The following is a 23,471-nucleotide window of genomic DNA, read 5'->3' on the forward strand; positions in this document are numbered from 1 at the left end:
TTGTCTTTCAGATTTTTCATCATTAGTGTATAGGAATACAAGAGATTTCTGTGCATTAATTTTGTATCCTGCTACTTTACCAAATTCATTGATTAGTTCTAGTAGTTTTCTGGTAGCATCTTTAGGATTCTCTACACATAGTATAATGTCATCTGCAAACAGTGACAGTTTTACTTCTTCTTTTCCGAGTTGGATTCCTTTTATTTTCCTTCTCTGATTGCTGTAGCTAAAACTTCCAAAACTATGTTGAATAAGAGTGGTGAGAGTGGGCAACCTTGTCTTGTTCCTGATCTTAGAGGAAATGGTTTCAGTTCTTCACCATTGAGGACAATGTTGGCTGTGGGTTTGTCATATATGGCCTTTATTATGTTGAGGAAAGTTCCCTCTATGCTTACTTTCTGCAGGGTTTTTATCATAAATGGGTGTTGAATTTTGTCAAAAGCTTTCTCTGCATCTATTGAGATGATCATATGGCTTTTCTTCTTCAGTCTGTTGATATGGTGTATCACGTTGATTGATTTGCATATATTGAAGAATCCCTACAATCCTGGAATAAACCCCACGTGATCATAACGTATGATCCTTTTAATGTGCTTTTGGTTTCTGTTTGCTAGTATTTTGTTGAGGATTTTTCCATCTATGTTCATCAGTGATATTGGCCTGTAGTTTTCTTTCTTTGTGACATCTTTGTCTGGTTTTGGTATTGGGGTGATGGTGGCCTCGTAGAGTGAGTTTGGGAGTGGTCCTCCCTCTGCTACACTTGGAAGAGTTTGAGAAGGATAGGTGTTAGCTCTTCTCTAAATGTTTGATAGAATTTGCCTGTGAAGCCACCTGGTCCTGGGCTTTTGTTTGTTGGAAGATTTTTCATCACAGCTTCAATTTCAGTGCTTGTGATTGGTCTGTTCAAATTTTCTATTTCTTCCTGATTCAGTCTTGGCAGGTTGTGAATTTCTAAGAATTTGTCCATTTCCTCCAGGTTTTCCATTTTATTGGCATATAGTTGCTTGTGGTAATCTCTCATGATCTTTTGTATTTCTGCAGTGTCAGTTGTTACTTCTCCTTTTTCATTTCTAATTCTATTGATTTGAGTCTTGTCCCTTTTTTTCTTGATGAGTCTGGCTAATGGTTTATCAATTTTGTTTATCTTCTCAAAGAACCAGCTTTTAAGTTTTATTGATCTTTGCTATTGTTTCCTTCATTTCTTTTTCATTTATTTCTGATCTGACCTTTATGATTTCTTTCCTTCTGCTATCTTTGGGGTTTTTTTGTTCTTTCTCTAACTGCTTTAGGTGCAAGGTTAGCTTGTTTATTCGAGATGTTTCCTGTTTCTTAAGGTAGAATTGTATTGCTATAAACTTGCCTCTTAGAACTGCTTTTGCTGCATCCCATAGGTTTTGGGTCATCATGTTTCCACTGTCATTTGTTTCTAGGTATTTTTTGATTTCCTCTTTGATTTCTTCAGTGATCAAATCGTTATTAAATAGTGTATTGTTTAGCCTCCATGAGTTTGTATTTTTTACAGATCTTTTCCTGTAATTGATATCTAGTCTCAAAGCATTGTGGTCGGAAAAGACACTTGATACGATTTCAATATTCTTAAATTTACCAAGGCTTGATTTGTGACCCAAGATATGATCTATTCTGGAGAATGTTCCATGAGCACTTGAGAAAAATGCGTATTCTGTTGTTTTTAGATGGAATGTCCTTTAAATATCAATTAACTCCATCTTGTTTAATGTATCATTTAAAGCTTGTGTTTCCTTATTTATTTTCATTTTGGATGATCTGTCCATTGGTGAAAGTGGGGTGTTAAAGTCCCCTGCTATGACTGTGTTACTGTCGATTTCCCCTTTTATGGCTGTTAGTATTTGCCTTACGTATAGAGGTGCTCCTATGTTGGGTACATAAATATTTACAATTGTTATATCTTCTTCTTGGATCGACCCCTTGATCATTATGTAGTGTCCTTCTTTGTGTCTTGTAATAGTCTTTATTTTAAAGTCTATTTTGTCTGATATGAGAATTGCTACTCCAGCTTTCTTTTGATTTCCATTTGCATGAAATATCTTTTTCCATCCCCTCACTTTCAGTCTGTATGTGTCTCTAGGTCTGAAGTGGGTCTCTTGTAGACAGCATATATATGGGTCTTATTTTTGTATCCATTCAGCCAGTCTGTATCTTTTGGTGGGAGCATTTAATCCATTTACATTTAAGGTAATTATCGATATGTATGTTCCTATTACAACTCTTCATTAGTTGTTTTTCTTCTGTGCTCCCATAACACCCTATAGAATTATCACAGCACTTACCATATCCTACTATGACTGTCCAATTATTCAACTGTCTCTCACTGGATCAAAGCAAACTTTTTATTTTTAGGGTTTTTTTTTAACATCTTTATTGGAGTATAATTGCTTTACATTGCTGTGTTAGTTTCTGCTGTATAACAAAGTGAATCAGCTATACGTATACATATATCCCCCAAATCCCCTCCCTCTTGCATCTCCCTCCCACCCTCCCTATCCCACCCCTCTAGGTGGTCACAAAGAACCGAGCTGATCTCCCTGTGCTATGCAGCTGCTTCCCACCAACTATCTATTTTACATTTGGTAGTGTATATATGTCAATATCACTCTCTCACTTTGTCCCAGCTTACGCTTCCCCCTCTCCGTGTCTTCAAGTCCATTCTCTACATCTGTGTCTTTATTCCTGTCCTGTCCCTAGGTTCTTCAGAACCTTTTTTTTTTTTTTTAGATTCCATATATATGTGTTAGCATACAGTATTTCTCTGATTTACTTGAACAAAGTACACTTAAAGTCAAGGGTATCTTTTATCTCTGTACCACCAAAACCTAGCATATACTACACTTTGTATAAATAAGTTTGATGAAGCAGTGAATGAATGGTAAACTAGACATACCTCTCCCATCTGTTGTTCAATAATTTGATGTGCAATTTCTTCTATGGTTGCCATGATTTAATTGCCAAGTGTCCTGCCAAAAGTAAAAAGATGCTTTTTTACAGTTATACCCATAAAACATATTTACTGAAGAATTTACAAATGGAATTATATGATAGTTAGGATTTGCTTCAAAATAATCCAGCTGTGTGGGTGGGAGTGGGAAGGAATAAACAAAACAAGAATGGCCACGTGCTGACAATTACTGAATACTGCTGAAGTTTATACAGGGGTTCATAAAACTATTCACTGTGCTTTTATAAATTCTGAAAACGTCCATTAAAAAAACCCAAACTATTCAATACCAAACAATTTCACTTTTCAAAGATACTGAAGCCTAAACTGCAGACCTCTGATATAGATTAGGAGTAGTTTATTAACAGAATAAGGGCAACCAGCCTGTTAGAAAAAACCACATCACTGTAGTCATTTAACACACTTTTTTTTTTTTTTTTTTTTTGGTGCAGTACGCGGGCCTCTCACTGTTGTGGCCTCTCCCTTTGCAGAGCACAGGCTCCGGATGCGCAGGCTCAGCGGCCACAGCTCACAGGCCCAGCTGCTCTGTGGCATGTGGGATCTTCCCGGACCAGGGCACGAACCCGTGTCCCCTTCATTGGCAGGCGGACTCTCAACCACTGCGCCACCAGGGAAGCCCCATTTAACACACTTTTAAAGCAGTATATTGTAAACGCTGACAAAATAACTGCATTCATTCAGAATACTAGATTTCTCTAGAATTTTGTGATTGTTCTTCATTGTTCTATTAATTTGAATTTTAATGTAAAACTGTCTTCAAATGGATTTGAGAGCCAGTAAGATTAATGGGTTGACTTCAGCTTTTGCTTTTTCTCTGTATCAGGTAGTCAAGAATACAAAAATTATTTCTGACTTTATCATTTTATATACTATCATAAATTCACTAATATTCTGTAATTATAATTAATATTGCCAAATTGTGTGAATTATTTCTTTCAATTATTTTTAAAACCTTAAATGCTTCAATTAATTGTTCTAAAAGCAATACACAATATTTAGATTAATTACTCAACTCTCTCTCACTAGATTGAAAAGTAGTGCCTTCAACCTCTCTGGAACCAACCAAGCAGACAGTTACTTCCCAGGTCTGTGTGCTCTAGGTCCATGATGGCAGTGGCAGCCCTCCCAAACTCTGACCCATCTTTGGGGCGTCATTCTTCCCTTTTCTTGAAGGATAACACATGTTCAAAACTGAATAGCTCTATTGCCCATCCAGTAGAGTCCCGGAAATCCAATAGCCTTCATTCATTTCATCCCATCTCTGTCCCCTTCAGTCCAAGCTGGCAGCATTTCTGCTGGTATGAAATTCTCAGAAGTCTTGCTGCTTCCCATGCAATTCATGGGGGTCCAAGCTGTCAGACAAGAAAGTCCGGTACAGATCTCTTCTGGATAACTCCATCTCTATTCCTGGCTTGTGCTGTATGTAGATCTCAAGGACACTGCTAATGTTGTATGTAGTCTTCTGAACAAGGCCGCTTATTTTCTCCCACAAGAAAAACTCTTCCTCTGAGATTCATTTAAGTCAGTTACACTATAATTTTTAGTGACTTTTATTGTCATTCATTTCTTTCTGTTCCAATTTCATTACTCATTGATGATCTGACACTGATTGTTGTCCCTTTCCTGCCATTCTCCCAGTTTCCTGACCTCAAAGTCCATAAATGTTCACCCAAATGCTACTTTAATATTGTGCTGCCAGACTGCTCTAACATATATATTTAATAAAGTTTTAGCTCTTAATGTTCTTCAAAGCCTTTCCTTTAACTATAGGACATGAGGTGTCCTTTTATTTAGTTGTTTATTTATTTATGGCTCTGTTGGGTCTTCATAGCTGTGCGCGGGCTTTCTCTAGTTGCATCTAGCGGGGGCTATGCTTCCTTGTGGTGCACGGGCTTCTCATTGCGGTGGCTTCTCTTGTTGCGGAGCACGGGCTCTAGGCGCGCGGGCTCAGTAGTAGTGGCTCGCAGGCTCTAGAGCGCAGGCTCAGTAGTTGTGGTGCATGGGATTAGTTGCTCCATGGCATGTGGGATCTTCCCGGACCAGGGTTTGAACCCGTGTCCCCTGCATTGGCAGGCGGATTCTTAACGACTATGCCACCGGGGAAGCCCATGGACATGAGGTGTCATTTGTTAAACCTTACATTCTAGCCATATGCACTACTTGTAATTCCTTGAATTTACCATGTTGCTTCATGTTTCCATGTCTTTGCTAATGGCTTCTCTACCATGAATGCTATGGAATCACTAGATCAACATGCTTGTTTTCCAAGACTAAATTTAACTCAAAAAACTGAGGAAAAATAAGCATTCTTTACATATTGTTGATGTAAGTCTAAATTGTTATATTTCTAGAAAGAAATGTGCCTATGTCTATGAAGTGCCTTAAAAATGTTCATACTCATTGATCCAGTAATTCATTCAATATTCTTCCACTCAACAAATACTTGTTGAGTGCTTACTATGAGCCAGGCATTTTTCTAAATGTTAGGGATTGAGCAGGAAGTATTAAAACAAACTTCCCCTTGTAAAATTTATATTTTGGTGGGGTGAAACAGACAACAAATTTCAGCTACTCCCAGAACTGACTTTCCTGGCTGATTATTTAATATACACAAACTGTGTATATGAAAAGCCCCTAGAAGGCAAGAATCAACTTTGTGTCAGCACCTTTGACAAATAGCAAGATCTCAGGATGCTTACAGAGCTGAAACACATCCTCAGTCTCCTATTTCAGAAGTATCAATGTCTCTTTAATGGTCAAAGAATAAAGTTTCAGCCCTTCTCCTGGTATTTTTTCAGTATTTACTAAGCCCCTATAACATGCCTGCCACTGCAGACACAAAGCAGCATTCCTTTATAGTCTGACTTCCTCATCTTCTCATTTTATCTCCTACCAGTCCCAGAGGGGCCTCTGTTCAGGACAACTGGAATGTTGTTTATTCCCCAATATACAGTGCCAAGCTCCTCTTCCTTCATTTAAATTTCCTCACCTTTAAAACTCAGTTCTAATTTTTTTTTAGTTTTTAATCCAATCTTTCTAGATGGGTACAGCATTTATTGTGTATACTAAGGCTGTTAACAAGGACACAAGAACAAACTTCTGTTTACTTCTAATATTGCATGCAAAATTTTATGGGAAGGTGCATTTTTCTAGCGAGAGTCCATGGCTTTCATAAAAGATTTTAAGAGGGTGCAGAGGGTCCTATATGACTTTTAAAAGGTATATGATTATATATATATTGTTAATCCTTTAAAATATGCAGTTTCTTTTGTCTTTTCTATTCCCCAGGAGTAGGAATTATATTTTGTGTAGCAGACATACAAAGAGTAGATATTTGGGGAATGTCTGCTGCCTTTGATTTCCTGAAAAAAGATTGAGATGTCCCTACAAAGAATGATGAAATTACATTTTATGCGATCCACTTTTTAATAAGAATAAATAGAAATATCTCCTTTAGATCTACCAAATTGACACACAAGCAAAATCTAAAATCAATCATTGTGTATCAACCAACCGCACAGCAGACACTGTTCAAAAACCCTCCAAAGTCGAAGGCCTATTTACAAGTTCCAGAGGCACAAAACCCCTAAAGGGCTTAATTTCAAGTCTTTTTGCTTTTCCTTTCCAGTTATTATTATTATTTTTTAACAGCTGACGTATTTAGTGAAGGTTACGAGACAGGTTTGGCAACATTTGTCATTCGTAAAACGGCATCTGCTGAAGTCGGAGGTATAGTTTCTTAATAAAAGAGCTACTGGAAGCTTGGACATGCCCCCTGCACTGAGGACCCTTGGCCATTCCATTTTATTTCTCAAAAGATACAGGTCCAAAGGCAGCGGCCACTCCCGTCCCCATCGGTCGTGAAAGTTGAGAGCATTATTCCGTCCGTCCTGTGTAAGCACGAGAACTAGACAGAGGCTCGCCGTAAAAGGGATCCGGGCCTCGGCTCGCGGCCACTCGCCGCCAGGCCGGCCTTTCCGCCTCCCGCTGGCGCTCGAGCCCACGCGGCGCCCCGGGCTCGGGGGCGGCGCGCGGCTCCCTCAGGCGGGGGAAGCGGCAGCGCCGCCGAGACGGAAGCTTTTCCTGTAGGTGAAAGGTCAGAAGCGCCGCGGGAGAGGCTGCCGTGCGCGCCGAGACGCTCGGGGACTACCTCTCGCGCCCGCCGCCCCAGCCCCTCTCCAGGCTCCCGGCCCCGCGCCGAGCTCCGGCTCTGGCCTCGGCCTCTCTTGGAGCCCCGGGCACTCGGTCCCGCTGCTGCGGCCGCTCTCTGCGCTCCCAGCCCGCCCCGAGCAGCGCGCCGCGGCACTGCCGGAGGGTGGGTTCTGCCGGCCGAAGCCGCAGGCTGTGGCGAACGCTGGGGGCGCGTCCGTTGGCACTTGGGAGGAAGGGACCTCTCCACGGCCCCCGTTCCGGGCGCCGCTGCAGCCGCTTTTCTCCTCACCCGTCCCTTCTTACCGGCGCTTCTCTGCCGAGCTACGTCCTTCGCCGGGCGTAGACGACAGCCCCGCTGCAGCGGCTGCTGGGCGGCGGGGGGGCTCCGGGAAGAGACAGGTTGGAGAAAGCTGAAGGGGGGAGGTTTAAAAAAAATTGGGCAGGGAGCTTTCTGGGTTTGGGTATGTGGGGGGGGGTCAGAGTTCGTGACCCCTCCCTCGGCTCCTCGGTGCGCGCTCCCGTCCGCGCCTGCGCACGAGTGCAGTGGAGAGGCGGCGAGAGGAGGTAGTGACGTTTCCCGAGTAGAGGGATGAGAAAACCCAGCCTCTGGAGGTCGACCGCCCCCTATCGGATGGGAGGAAGACTGCCTCGCCGCAGCTGCGCGTCCCTATCGGGGACTTAAGAGAAGCTGCGTGGCTTTAGCGTTCCGTTTGCAAAAGGCGGTCGTTAAAGGAAGTTTTCAGACTGTTCAGATTTGAGCCAGGATAGATAACCCGATCGGTTTTAGACAGATCGGTTTCTAATTTGTAGTGAAGTGGGCTCTGTTTCAGCCTCTTAGCTTGGACTAAACGGCTTATTAGAGGACTAACAAAACTGGGTAGATCCCGATAAAGTATTTTAAATAACCTTAAATAAAGGTTATTTATTTAAGGTTACTTAAAATACTTTATTGGACAAGCTGGGGCATAGTCCTCTATAGTAAGGCTAAGTTTTACTTATAAAGTCTTGTGAGTAAATAGGCATAAGGGCTAAATGGAGCTAGAATATAATATAATCACTTAGAATGAAAGCTTCCGAAGACTGGCTTTAGTCTGTTTCGTTCAGCGGTGTATTCCCAAGCTTATAGGACAGTTGCCTAATGGTCAATGAAAATTTGACAAATGAGGCACTGACGGAACTTCACGTTCCGATAGTGGCTCCTGAGGCACCGAGGTGTGGCAGCAAGGGCTGCCCTGTGTGCAAAGCAGAGTGTGGTTTAGATTTTAAGAGAAGGGGGTCCTCAAAATGTCTTTTAGTTTTGATTGGCACTAGAAAAGCAGTCACGGATTCAGGCCAGAAACCCAAGTCAGGGAAAACAAAAGTGCACTGATAAGGAGAACATCTCCTCTGTCATTTCCCTCTGGAACTAGGCGGCTGGACAAAGAAAAGGGGCAAGCAAAAACCCCTAACAAGTAAAAATGTGCTCTATGCCTCATTCTCTAGAAGTCTCCCTCTTCCTTTTAGTACCATTTGTTGCGTGTTTGGTTGTTTTAAGGCAGCCCCTCCTCCACCCAAATTTGGGATCAAATCGTTAAGTTTGTCCCAAAGGCAAAAGCTAAGAAAGTATACTACAGGTCCAATGGGAAAAGGCAATCTGAGACCTTTCCTTTATTCTCAGTGCCTAATATGCCATTTGGGGAGTATCTTTTGTGGGTGAAAAAGAGCTTCCCCTAATTATGATTCAGGAAAACAGGTCAGTGTGGTTAATCTTTAAATATGTGACTATAAAAAAATTATGGTTTAAAAGACATCATCACACCAAAAGTAGATTTAGTAAATTTATTGTGTATAAATATAATACATATTAACATTATTTACAGTGCTAATATTTTATTTATAAAGGATCTATATATCTATATGGACAATAAGATACAAACTATATTATCACTTTAAGTAAAAAGTGTTTCTATAAATTTGTCATTTAAAAAAATAGTATTTCAAGGTTGGTTCTTAACGTGCTATGACCAACTCATATAAAAGAACCCCCCCCAAAAAAGAGGGATTTGATATTGAAGCTTTTTGAAAATTTACTACGTTTATCTTAAAACAAAACAAAAATCCTACTAGAAAATTTCCATTAGAAAATAACATTAAAAGTGACATAGGCTCCAGAATGATTTGTGTATTAGAGGCATTCAAAAAAAAAAAGATCCACTTGAATTAATTTAACTCACCAAATACTGGGTGTCCAGTGCATGCAAGGCACTCTGCCAGACGCTGAGGAGGAATCTCAAATGAACAAGATACAGTTGCTGTTCTCAAGGCTAGGATGTGATAAGCACCATAAGAAAGTCTGTTTAGGAGCTAAAGGCTATGGAAGCATAGAGGAAGGAGACAGTAGATCTAAGGAGGAACAGAGAGAGAAGGACTAGAATCAACTGTTACAGAGAAGTCTTGGATAAATAGGCAGAAATGGAAGCCGGGGAAAGGATGAAGAAAAACAAAATGATGTGAACAGAGAAAGGTTGGGTTGGGGTTACCTGCAATGCATGATAGCTGAGGAAAAGTGTTCCAAGCCAAGCCACTCGGAAGCCAATGAAGGTTGTAAAGAGCAGGGATGAAACTAGATTAGAACTATGCCTTACAAGATGGCTCCGGCAGTGTTTAAAATGGGACCATGCAAAGAAGGCATTGGAATTAGAAGAAAAGTTATGCCAATCACTGGGAAGAGGTAACACGGACTTGAGCTAGGGCAGATGCAATAACAGAAGGACAATGAAGACAGAAAGGATACAAAGGCAATTGTAGAGGGTCCCGTTGACACTTGGAAGCAGATTCTGGAGCCTAGAATGGTGTTTTTCCATTGCAGAAGAAAATATACAGATTTGAATGAAAAGAAATTGAGTTGAGTTTTAGGCATGTAAAGTTTAAAGTGCTTAAGATGTAGATATCCAACAGGTACTAGCAAATATGGACTTGCAGGATGGTGGAAAGAGCAGGTCTAAGATCTGAGTTATAATGAGGGCACTCTGGGGACTTTGTTTGAGTTGGAGATGACCAGAATCCTGTCCTTACTTTCTTCAACAAATACTTTCACTTAAAAGATACAGGGTAGGTATTTTGTGAGAAACTGACATATTAGATATAGTATCTGTCTTCAAGGAGTGGGCAGTGTAGTAAGAGAAATAGGATTTATCTCTCTGGAAGTTCCAGTGACGATATTTAACTACAATGGATCTCAAATTTCAAAACCTGAGTACAATGAAAGCACACTCTGAGACATATCAACATATGCTGTGATAACATTTACATTTTAACTAAATTACTAAATAGCAGGCTTTCCCTATTTCTAGATATATTCTACCAACCAAATATAACACATACCTTTGGCTAACAAAACTACACTTTAAAGTTGTCTTTTTCAATTAGTTGTTTCATTACAGCTTTATATTAAACAAAGGTTGCTCTGATGATCTCATTTTAAGAAATGCTACTACAGGGCTTCCCTGGTGGCGCAGTGGTTGAGAGTCCGCCTGCCGATGCAGGGGACACAGGTTCGTGCCCCGGTCCGGGAAGGTCCCACATGCCGCAGAGCGGCTAGGCCCGTGAGCCATGGCCGCTGAGCCTGCGCGTCCGGAGTCTGTGCTCCGCAACGGGAGAGGCCACGACAGTGAGAGGCCCGCGTACCGCAAAAAAAAAGAAAAAAAGAAAAAAAAAAAAAGAAAGAAATGCTACTACATACTCAAAGAATCAAGGTTTTGGTTAAAAAAGAATTAAGTATCTTGGGCAAAGGACAATAGGAGGATACTGGGTATGTTAGGGAACAGGGGAAAAGAGGTTGGGGAAAGGTTCAGAAACGTGGGATGATGCCAAAGATAACCTTTCTCATTCTCCTAGACTCTGGAGGGTCCTCTGCATTTACCGCTGCCACAGATAAAGGAGGAACACTGGTTGGAGACTTGTACTAAGAAGGCTAGCCTTCCCCTAGCTTGACCTGGCATCTCTTGTCTAGGTTTCCTTCAGCATCCTTTTGGGCTTAACATTATAACTGCTCTTTTCTCCTCCTTGTAAATAGAAGGAAATACTTGAAAAGGATTTGATGGAAGCACATGTATCAGTGTAGTAAATACAGTACTCTTGGGATCTAAGTACTATTTATTTATTTATTAAAGTCTTTATTGAATTTGTTACAATATTGCTTCTGTTTTATGTTTTGGTTTTTTGGCCATGAGGCATGTGGGATCTTAGCTCTCTGACCAGGGATAGAACACACACTCCCTGCTTTGGAAGGTGAAGTCCTAACCACTGGACCACCAGGGAAGTCCCTCTGAGTACTATTTATACTCTCTCCTCATTTATAGAATGCATCCAATTTTTTTTTTGCTAAAATATTAGCTATAAAGAGAGGTTTTTGAAAGTAGCTTTACAACAAAATGTATATTATTAGGTTTCTCATTTGACATTGAATAAGCAAGGTTAAATAATTGATCAGCTTCAGTGAAGTTATGAAGGATTGATAAGGGGGAAAAGGAATGTTACTATTCCACATTTAAAACATCTTGGCGGGGAGAGTGGTTCAAGATGGTGGAGTAGAAGGACGTGCGTTCACTCCCTCTTGCAAGAGCACTGGAATCACAACTAACTGCTGAACAATCATTGATGGGAAGACACTAAAACTCACCAAAAAAGATACCCCACATACAAAGACAAAGCAGAAGCCACAGTGAGACAACTCACCAAAAAAGATACCCCACATACAAAGACAAAGCAGAAGCCACAGTGAGACAACTCACCAAAAAAGATACCCCACATACAAAGACAAAGCAGAAGCCACAGTGAGACAGTAGGAGGGGCACAATCACAATAAAATCAAATCCCGTAACTGCTGGGTGGGTGACTCACAAATTGGAGAACACTTATACCAAAGAAGTCCACCCAACTGGACTGAAGGTTCTGAGCCCCACATCAGGCTTCCCAACCTGGGGGACGGGCAACAGGAAGAGGAATTCCTAGAGAATCAGACTGAAGGCTAGCGGGATTTGACTGAAGGACTTCAACAGGACTCGGGGAAACAGAGACGCCACTCTTGGAGGGCACACACAAAGTAGCGTGCGCGTTGGGACCCAGGAGAAGAAGCAGTGACCCCACAGGTGACTGAACCAGACCTACCTGCTAGTGTTAGAGGGTCTCCTGCAGAGGCAGGGGGTGGCTGTGGCTCACTGTCAAGACAAGGACACTGGCAGCAGAAGTTCTGGGAAGTACTCCTTGGCGTGAGCCCTCCCAGAGTCCCCATTAATCCCACCAAAGAGCCGGGTAGGCTCCAGTGTTGGTCAGGCCAAACAACCAACAGGGAGGGAACCCAGCCCCACCCATCAGCAGACAAGTGGATTAAAATTTTACTGAGCTCTGCCCAACAGAGCAACACCCAGCTCTCCCCACCACCAGTCCCTCCCATCAGGAAACTTGCACAAGCCTCTTAGATAGCCTCATTCACCAGAGGGCAGACAGCAGAAGCAAGAAGAACAATGATCCAGCAGCCTGTGGAACAAAAACCATAATCACAGGGCTTCCCTGGTGGAGCAATGATTGAGAGTCTGCCTGCCGATGCAGGGGACATGGGTTCGTGTCCTGGTCCGGGAGGATCCTGCATGCCGCGGAGCGGCTGGGCCCGTGAGCCGTGGCCGCTGGACCTGCAAGTCCGGAGCCTGTGCTCCGCAACGGGAGAGGCCACAGCCATACGAGAGGCCCGCGTACCGCAAAAAAACCCCACAGAATCACAGAAAGATAGACAAGATGAAAAAGCAGAGGGCTATGTACCAGATGAATGAACAAGATAAAACCCCAGAAAAACAACTAAATGAAGTGAAGATAGGAAACCTTCCAGAAAAAGAATTCAGAATAATGATAGTGGAGATGATCCAGGACCTCAAAAAAAGAATGGAGGCAAAGATCAAGAAGATGCAAGAAATGTTTAACAAAGACCTAGAAGAATTAAAGAACAGAGATGAACAATACATACTGAAATGAAAAATACACTCGATGGAATCAATAGCAGAATAACTGAGGCAGAAGAAAGGATAAGTGACATGGAAGACAGAATGGTGGAATTCACTGCTGCAGAACAGAATAAAGAAAAGAGAATGAAAAGAAATGAAGACAGCCTAAGAGACCTCTGGGACAACATTAAATGCAACCACATTCACATTATAGGGGTCCCAGAAGGAGAAGAGAGACAAAAAAAGACCCGAGAAAATATTTGAAGAGCTTATAGTCGAAAACTTCCCTAACATGGGAAAAGAAATAGCCACCCGAGTCCAGGAAGTGCAGAGAGTCCCAGGCAGGATAAACCCAAGGAGAAACACGCCGAGACACACAGTAATCAAATTGACAAAAATTAAAAACAAAGAAAAAGTATTGAAAGCAACAAGGTAAAAATGACAAATAACATACAACGGAACTCCCATAAGGTTAACAAAAGCTCTACAAGCCAGAAGGGAGTGGCATGAATATTTAAAGTGATGAAAGGGAAGAACCTACAACCAAGATTACTCTACCCGGCAAGGATCTCATTCAGATTCGATGGAGAAATCAAAAGCTTTACAGACAGGCAAAAGCTAAGAGAATTCAGCACCACCAAACCAGCTCTACAACAAATGCTAAAGGAACTTCTCTAAGTGGGAAACACGAGAAGAAAAGGACCTACAAAAACAAACCCATAACAATTCAGAAAATGGTAACAGGAACATACAGATCGATAATTACCTTAAACATGAATGGATTAAATGCTCCCACCAAAAGACACAGGCTCGCTGAATGGATACAAAAACAAGACCCATATATATGCTGTCTACAAGAGACCCACTTCAGACCTAGGGACACATACAGACTGAAAGTGAGGGGATGGAAAAAGATATTCCATGCAAATGGAAAGCAAAAGAAAGCTGGAGTAGCAATACTCATATCAGATAAAATAGACTTTAAAATAATGTTACGCGACAATGAAGAACACTACATAATGATCAAGAGATCAATCCAAGAAGAAGACATAACAATTATAAATATATATGCACCCAACATAGGAGCACCTCAATACATAAGGCAACTGCTAACAGCTATAAAAGAGGAAATCGACAGTAACACAATAATAGTGGGGGACTTTAACACCTCACTACACCAATGGACAGATCATACAAAAAGAAAATTAGTAAGGAAACACAAGCTTTAAATGACACAATAGACCAGATAGATTTGATATTTATAGGACATTCCATCCAAAAACAGCAGATTACACTTTCTTCTCAAGTGCACATGGAACATTCTCCAGGATAGATCACATCTTGGGTCACAAATCAAGCCTCGGTAAATTTTTAAAAATTGAAATCATCTTATGCATCTTTTCTGACCACAACATTATGAGATTAGAAATGAATTACAGGGAAAAAACTAAAAATCACAAACACATGGAGGCTAAGCAATACGTTACTAAATAACCAAGAGATCACTGAAGAAATCAAAGAGGAAATCAAAAAAATACCTAGAGACAAATGAAAATGAAAACACGATGATCCAAAACCTATGGGATGCAGCAAAAGCAGTTCTAAGAGGGAAGGTTACAGCAATACAAGCCAACCTCAAGAAACAAGAAAAATCTCAAATAAACAATCTAACCTTACACCTAAAGAAACTAGAGAAAGAAGAACAAACAAAAGCCAAAGTTAGCAGAAGGAAAGAAATGAAGATCAGAGCAGAAATAAATGAAACAGAAATAAAGAAAACAATAGCAAAGATCAATAAAACTGAAAGCTGGTTCTTTGAAAAGATAAACAAAATTGATAAACCATTAGCCAGACTCATCAAGAAAAAGAGGAAGAGGACTCAAATCAATGAAGTTAGAAATGAAAAAGGAGAAGTTACAACAGACACCACAGAAATACAAAGCATCCTAAGAGACTACTACAAGTAACTCCATGCCAATAAAATGGACAACCTGGAAGAAATGGACAAATTCTTAGAAAGGTATAACCTTCCAAGACTGAACCAGGAAGAAACAGAAAATATGAACAGACCGATCACAAGTAATGAAATTGAAACTGTGATAAAAATCTTCCAACAAACAAAAGTCCAGGACCAATGGCTTCACAGGTGAATTCTATCAAACATTTAGAGAACAGCTTACACCCATCCTTCTCAAACTCTTCCAAAACATTGCAGAGGAAGGAACACTCCCAAACTCATTCTATGAGGCCACCATCACCCTGATACCAAAACCAGACAAAAATACAACAAAAAAAGAAACTTACAGGCCAATATCACTGATGAATATAGATGTAAAAATCCTCAACAAAATACTAGCAAACAGAATCCAACAACACATTAAAAGGATCATACACCATGATCAAGTGGGATTTATCCCAGGGATGCAAGGATTCTTCAGTATACACAAATCAATCAATGTGATACACCATATTAACAAATTGAAGAATACAAACCATATGATCATCTCAATAGATGCAGAAAAAGCTTTTGACAAAATTCAACACCCATTTATAATAAAAACTCTCCAGGAAGTGGGCATAGAGGGAACCTACCTCAACATAATAAAGGCCATATATGACAAACCCTCAGCAAATATCATTCTCAATGGTGAAAAACTGAAAGCATTTCCTCTAAGATCAGGAACAAGACAAGGATGTCCACTCTTGCCACTATTATTCAACATAGTTTTGGAAGCCACAGCAATCAGAGAAGAAAAAGAAACAAAAGGAATACAAATTGGAAAAGAAGAAGTAAAACTGTCACTGCTTGCAGGTGACATGATACTATACATAGAGAATCCTAAGGATGCCATCAGAAAACTATTAGAGCTAATCAATGAATCTGGTAAAGTTGCAGGATACAAAGTTAATGCACAGAAATCTCTTGCATTCCTATACACTAATGATGAAAAATCTGAGAGAGAAATTAAGGAAACACTCCCATTTACCACTGCAAGAAAAAGGATAAAATACCTAGGAATAAGCCTACCTAGGGAGACAGAAGACCTGTATGCAGAAAGCTATAAGACATTGATGAAAGAAATTAAAGATGATATAAACAGATGGAGAGACATAACATGTTCTTGGACTGGAAGAATCAATATTGTGAAAATGAGTATATTACCCAAAGCAATCTACAGATTCAATGCAATCCCTATCAAATTACCAATGGCATTTTTTACAGAACTAGAACAAAAAAATCTTAAAATTTGTATGGAGACACAAAAGACCCTGAATAGCCAAAGCAGTCTTGATGGAAAAAAACAGAGTTGGAGGAATCAGACTCCGTGACTTCAGACTATACTACAAAGCTACAGTAATCAAGACAATATGGTACTGGCACAAAAACAGAAATATAGATCAATGGAACAGGACAGAAAGCCCAGAGATAAACCCACGCACCTATGGTCAACTAATCTATAACACAGGAGGCAAGGATATACAATGGAGAAAGACAGCCTCTTCAAAAAGTGGGGCTGGGAAAACTGGACAGCTACATGTAAAAGAATGAAATTAGAACACTCCCTAACACCATACACAAAAATAAACTCAAAATGGATTAGAGACTTAAATGTAAGACCAGACAGTATAAAACTCTTAGAGGAAAACATAGGAAGAACACTCTTTGACATAAATCACAGCAAGTTCTTTTTTCATCCACCTCCTAGAGTAATGGAAATAAAAACAAAAATAAACAAATGGGACCCAATGAAACTTAAAAGCTTTTGCAAAGCAAAGGAAACTACAAACAAGATTAAAAGACAACCCTCAGAATGGGAGAAAGTATTTGCAAATGAATCAATGGACAAAGGATTAATCTCCAAAATATATAAACAGCTCATGCAGCTCAATATTAAAAAAACAAACAACCCAACAAAGAAATGGGCAGAAGACCTAAATAGACATTTCTCCAAAGAAGACATATATATGGCCAAGAAGCACATGAAAAGCTGCTCGACATCACTAATTATTAGAGACATGCAAATCAAAACTACAATGAGGTATCACGTCACACCAGTTAGAATGGGCCTCATCAGAAAATCTATAAACAACAAATACTGGAGAGGGTGTGGAGAAAAGGGAACCCTCTTGCACTCTTAGTGGGAATGTAAATTGATACAGCCACTATGGAGAACAGTATGGAGGTTCCTTAAAAAACTAAAAATAGAATTACCATATGACCCCGCAATCCCACTACTGGGCACATACCCAGAGAAAACCATAATTCAAAAAGGCACATGCACCCCAATGTTCACTGCAGCACTATTTACAATAGCCAGGTCATGGAAGCAACCTAAATGCCCATCGACAGACGAATGGATAAAAAAGATGTGGTACATATATACAATGGAATATTACTCAGCCATAAAAAGGAACGAAGCTGGGTCATTTGTAGAGATGTGGATGGATCTAGAGACTGTCATACAGAGTAAAGTAAGTCAGAAAAACAAGTATCATATATTAACACATATATGTGGAACCTAGAAAAATGGTACAGATGAACCAGTTTGCAGGGCAGAAAAAGAGACACAGATGTAGAGAACAAACGTATGGAAACCAGGGGGGCAAAGTGGTGGGGTGTGTGTGTGTGTGTGACGAATTGGGAGATTGGGATTGACATATATACACTAATATATATAAAATGGATAACTAATAAGAACCTGCTGTATAAAAAAATAAATAAAATTCAAAAGAAAAATCTTGGCGGAGAGGTGCCGGTAATCTGATAGCTTCCTCAAAAGGTGCTATATTTTTTAATTTTCAAAGCCCTCCATGGGGCTAAGCCAATAGCTAGCATAATCATATGTGAGTTTCACATGTAATTAGGAGAATTACTAGAAGTTTATGCAATGTTTCTTGTATTTAAATGTTTGACTGGTTCTTGATTCAGCCAACAGTTAGAAGATAGAATAGCCTTGGTTGGTAGTTTTTAGATTCAGATTAAACCAAACATTGTAGTCAGAAGTTGAGAGCTCAAGAGGAGGAGGGAGGAACTCCAATAACTTGTTGTTTTGCAAAACGCTAGTCCCAATGAAACAGAAGGAAACACTGTATAAGGCATAACTTTGGTCTCCAAAAAAGACACACTAAAAACTGCAGGGATTTAACACGGAAGCCTTATTTATGCTATCTCGGTTAAAATTAATGAGCTGCAAAGAAGTGTTAATTTACCTACAGTGACAAAAAGATTTGGGAGATAGCATGTGAGGATTGTATGTGAGGTTGTAAGAGGATTCAAAGTGATTCCACAGCAAGCAATAGCCAAAAAACTGCAGCAGCCAACTCTAGATCTAGTAGATACCCTGGTGCTGCAACAAACATTCAGAAGGCTTCAGAAGGCACTCAGTAATTCTCTTGGCAATCATAAATATAATACTGAGTTAGGAAATCCTTTATATAAAAGCAGAAGGGAAATTTATTTTGCCCTTTAATGAAATATTCTATGGATAACCTTGCCTTTTAAGATAATTTATATTTAGTTTAAGCTTAGTCAATAAATGTATATTTTGAACATCAGGAATGACTTTAATCATCGTGTTAACTTCATTTTACTTCTGCTAATCAATTTTATATATAAAGTAGTTCATACGTTAAACAGTATATGAACCAAAATTAGGAATATAAACCCTTCCTAATGAGGTATGCTGACAGTTGGTTAAAGAAAAATATACTTTTTTAATTACCAGAGAGGACATAACACAAAGTGATATTAAAAAACCTTTAAAAAATGATTACTATACAATTTCTGCTAATACTGGCTTAGAATTTGTGGTTTTTGATATGGTAATTCCAGTTCATTTAAAAAATCACAATATTATAGAGAATGTAACATTCTTTTTAGATACAAATACCATCATTGACTTGGACTCAGAATACTTACAACAGCAAGAGACATCATGTAATATAATGCTTGCCATATTTTGTTTTTTAAAGAAATAATACACTTATGTTTGTATTGAAATGGTAGTTTTTTAAAAAAAGATTATACTTAATGTAAAGGCCACAGAGTTGATTGTGTTCCCCTGCAAATGGAAACATCCTTTTTCCTACTCATGGTTTAGCTGGATGAAAATTCAGATTCTATCCCTTTGCTATAATTCCTTGATAATGTAACATTATCTTATACCAAAAGAGGTACATAACAGTAGAAATACTTTTGATAATTTACTGGAATTTCATTTCACAGTTACTGAGGTAGAAATTGGCCATGTGTTTTTCCATTAAAAGATACAAAAATTCATCTAAATTTATTGATTCAAAGACATGCATTGTTTTCACCCACTGTTTTATAATCATAATTTCCAAACCAAACACTGCATGGAAATTTGCTCCTTGATGTGTGTTTTTTATTTACAAAGACTTACCACTAGTGAGAATGTTACAAAGTAACACTGTAAAACACACTGAGAAAACAGCATGGACTGTGTCACAAACAGCTAATATAGTATTAAGATAAGTTTTCTGGTTTCTAAAGAAAAGGTACTTTAGAATTCAGTGTGAGTCTCAGAAATAACTCTGACCATTAAGTAAACATCAAATTTTTAATAAATAACATACATGAAAAACAAACACTTTATAAAAATTACCTTATACCTAACAAAATAATTTCTTTGATGAAGATTTTGGTTGGATTTATCTTGGCAGTGTTCACTTATATAGAATTTTTATACTGTATTTACTCTATTCTGATGAAATTCCACCCTTTTGGAGTCACACAAGAGATGAAACAAATACAGCTACAATATTGTGCCTTCCTGAAATGCTTCTATCCACCTATAAGAGAAATTTGTTAGATTTTAAAATACAATCATCCAATATATGTTAACACAGTATAGATAATAGCTGTGTCTGTGGATCCAATGACTCTAACAGTATATTTAAGATCTTTCCTATAGCAAACGAGAATTCTGTATGTATGGAACTACCCTTTATTTGGTAATCTGGACCAAACTTTGGCCTGAAAAGTGCATCTCTTATTTCTTTCTCTTTTTTGGCCACACCACACAGCTTGTAGGATCTCAGTTCCCCAGCCAGGGATAGAGCCCGGGCCCTCGCAGTGAAAGCGCCGCATCCTAACCACTGGACCACCAGGGAATTCCTGTGCATCTCATTTCTTTGAAGCATGAGGAAGGGGCCACTTCATGTAAAGGCTCTATGAAGTTCTACTGATCCCATTTAATTGATTTTGGAAGTGGATATATCTGCAGAGGCCTTTATTTCAACCCCTTTTCTGCCTTTGGGAATAGTAGCTCTGTCCCTGTCTCCTCATCTGTTAATTCTACCAACCAGAGATTCCTTGGGCATCTGTAGTCCAGACCTATTCTAATATTTTCAGTGAAAGGGAATCTTGCATCTAGTAGTCTACTCTCAGTTGATCTAAAGTTTGCATGCAATATAAAAGTGTCTCACTTTCATAGAAGTCTTTCCAAAATTCTTTTGTCTCAAAAGTTTTATTTGACAATATACACAGCTACAATTATTCAGAAGACACTTGGAGGTAGTTTCTTTGTACCTCCCCAGTAGTGTAATGGCTTCTAAACTTACCATGAACACTTGAAATCATTCAATATAATTAGTAAAAGTAGCCTGTAGCAGATTTATCTCACATTTTAAGGATGGAATTTTTTTAAAAATTTAAAATTCAAATGGCATATAAGTTATACCATAATAAAAAGGCTTTTTAAAAGTCAAAAGTTTCCATTAAAATTAACACATTTTAATATTCTATAATGTGCAAATACAGCAACACATATGATATTAACCTAAAGAGAAATTTATAAATTAGCCTGTATTAATTCTAAATAACAAGTAAGCTGATACCCTTCACCCAAATACATTCAGCTCTGTCTTGAAGGGCTTTCTATCTTGTCAACTTAATGACATAAAGATATATATTCAGAAGCTTATCAGCTTGATGATGAATTCAGGTAAAAATGATGAGAAATATAATATTCAACAGAATTTTAGGGCAATTACTATTTTATCCAAGTAACTATATTTTAAAGAAAAAATAGTTGTGTCATAATTTAAAAATATTCTTCAGTACCCAAAAGTACCTGATTATTATTCAGGAACACATGTAATTCTGGTACATTAATTTTAACTGCCTAAAGAAAAGACAAGCCTGGCTTTTTAAAAGTATTTTTTTGATCTGCATGCACTTTTAAAGCCTATTGAGAAAACATGAGCACCTCTTAGTGAAAACAAAATGTATTATTTTGTGAGGCCAAAATGAAAATCAAATGAAATGGAGGCGAACTGAATTGTTTTGTTCAGAAAGGACCTCAGTTTCACAGAGACATGCTTCTCTATGTTAAGCAATCTCATGACATCTAAATAAATATTCTTGTTGGAATTTTGAAGAGACTATTTCAGCCTTTTCCACCTAAAATGATATCCATTTCTTTCTACTCAGTCATTGGGAACAGCATGGGAGCCTCTTAATGTGTTTGACCTTTTCCCCAAAGGAGTAAGTCAGCAAGCAGCTGTTTAAACCCCTGCTGTTCCATGGCACAATTGAATCATTGGATTGCCAAAGTCCCAGAATGTTTCAAGAGAAGATTCTTAACCTCATTGGAGGAGAGGTCAAATAACCTCAGCTTCCCTTCCTTTCAGCAGAGGAGAACCATGCTGCTTCCTTGAAGGTCATGTGTACACAAAATATTTTGGACAGAACTACCTATTTTCTTTTCCTCTCTGCCTCCTGAAAATATTCCAGATATTCTTGCCTGTCTTTAAAACAATTCTAAAGAGTTTGAATAATATGTTAGATTTTTTCGAAATTGTATGTCTGATTTAAATTCTTCATTGTTTCCATGCATGGAAGTAGGTTATTTTTAAAATCAATCAGTTAAAGTAACAACTTGAAATCTAATGTATGAAAGAAAAATACGTCTAAATTACTTACTTCTGAGCCGAGTGAGCATCATCTGCTTTGAATACATAAAATAACATGTTTTTGTGCAGTAACTGAAACACTCTTGACTCTGAATTCTCATCTTTGACTTGAGTGACAGTGAATCCTAGTAAAGGTTGACTCTCCAAAGCTGCCACGTCCTAAATTTACAAAGACACAAAAGGAGATGGGTTTCTAAATTGATACAAAATTCAGATCTGCAAACTCTTGATCTATATAACTCTAATTTAATTTCAAATACATACATATAAAACAATGGTAATTCTAGCAAGTTATTCACCTTTCATTTATTCAACGATATTAATTGAGACACCCCTGCCCCACCTACACCATGAGCCAGACACTGTGCCAGACAGTTTTCAGTGTGTTCATATCCACTGAATTTCACATTATTTCTCTACAACCACAGGAGGTAAGTAATTATATTACTTTCATTTTTATGGATGCAGAAAACGTAGCTCAGAAAGGTGATATACCCCAGTCCCTCAGAACCTCTGCCTTTAGTGAAGTAGTCAGTAGTCACATGACACTCCCCAAACTTACATTTTAACACTATGGAAAATTCCTAACATTTTTGAGTAAGAGCTCTTTAGATACAAAACAAGGACACTGTTCATATCAAAAATAACAGCAACATCTCCCCCCACCCAAAGCAAAGCAAAACAAAAAACAGAGACAAAACAAATCAATTAGGCAAATACTGTAATTATTTCCAGGTAGCATTATAAAACAAGACCCTTAAATTATTCATGTTTAGATTTCAGATCTTACCTCACTTGCAGCATACGTATATAGCACCTTATTTTTTATGACAAACCACAAGTGTTTCCAAGGTTTTTTATTGCCCTTTGATCTGTACAAGTAGCCACTCATAGAAGAATCTTCTGTGTTCGCTGATACCTAGGTAAGCAAACCCCACACACAGTTTAATAGTTTTCAGACAAAAAACGAAATTTAAAATCACAAAATTGCTTTTGATCATTGGTGCTAAAAGCAATAACCATAATAAGAATATCATGTTTCAGAATGAAATTGTTTATTTTCAAAATCTGCTACTGTACAAATTGAATACTGCCATGCCATAAGCATAAAACCCTTCCTTTTAGAAGCAATTCCATAATTTTACCTGGTTTAATTGTGCTTGCATGTATGTGTTTCTTTGAGGGTTCACCTGTATTTTCTCGGTTGCCAGAAGATGAATAATAATTCCAAATGTCAAAAATGCCTTTTATTTTTTTTAAGATCCATCCACTTTATTTTTTAACATCTTTATTGGAGTATAATTGCTTTACAGTATTGTGTTAGTTTCTGCTGTACAACAAAGTGAATCAGCTATACATATACATATATCCCCACATCTCCTCCCTCTTGCATCTCCCTCCCAACCTCCCTA

The 23,471-nt window shown here is 38.8% G+C and overlaps 2 protein-coding genes across 8 annotated transcripts in view; both read right to left on the reverse strand.

The window, feature by feature from the left end:
• Window positions 1-22,091, reverse strand: part of NR2C1 (nuclear receptor subfamily 2 group C member 1) — a 60,411-nt gene extending 38,320 nt beyond the window's left edge. For 4 of the 7 annotated variants that reach the window (XM_067009914.1, XM_059081219.2, XM_059081218.2 and 1 more), the window contains exons 1-2: window positions 7,451-7,680; window positions 2,921-2,993 (exon numbers count right to left, since the gene is read on the reverse strand). In XM_067009914.1, the coding sequence (XP_066866015.1) occupies window positions 2,921-2,974 (54 nt within the window). In that variant the 5' untranslated portion in view covers window positions 2,975-2,993; window positions 7,451-7,680. Of the gene's footprint in view, window positions 1-2,920; window positions 2,994-4,008; window positions 4,502-5,694; window positions 7,005-7,450; window positions 7,681-22,069 lie in introns of those variants that run through there. The other 3 variants (XM_067009912.1, XM_067009913.1, XM_067009911.1) reach the window with 3 other exon arrangements.
• FGD6 (FYVE, RhoGEF and PH domain containing 6) overlaps window positions 19,690-23,471 on the reverse strand; it is a 107,148-nt gene continuing 103,366 nt past the window's right edge. Inside the window, exons 19-21 of the mRNA XM_067009898.1 lie at window positions 22,850-22,978; window positions 22,070-22,218; window positions 19,690-19,935 (exon numbers count right to left, since the gene is read on the reverse strand). Coding sequence (XP_066865999.1) covers window positions 19,899-19,935; window positions 22,070-22,218; window positions 22,850-22,978 — 315 coding nt within the window. The 3' untranslated portion in view covers window positions 19,690-19,898. The remainder of the gene's footprint in view (window positions 19,936-22,069; window positions 22,219-22,849; window positions 22,979-23,471) is intronic.

Source organism: Kogia breviceps, chromosome 12 (assembly GCF_026419965.1).
Source record: "Kogia breviceps isolate mKogBre1 chromosome 12, mKogBre1 haplotype 1, whole genome shotgun sequence".
NCBI lineage: Eukaryota > Metazoa > Chordata > Mammalia > Artiodactyla > Physeteridae > Kogia > Kogia breviceps.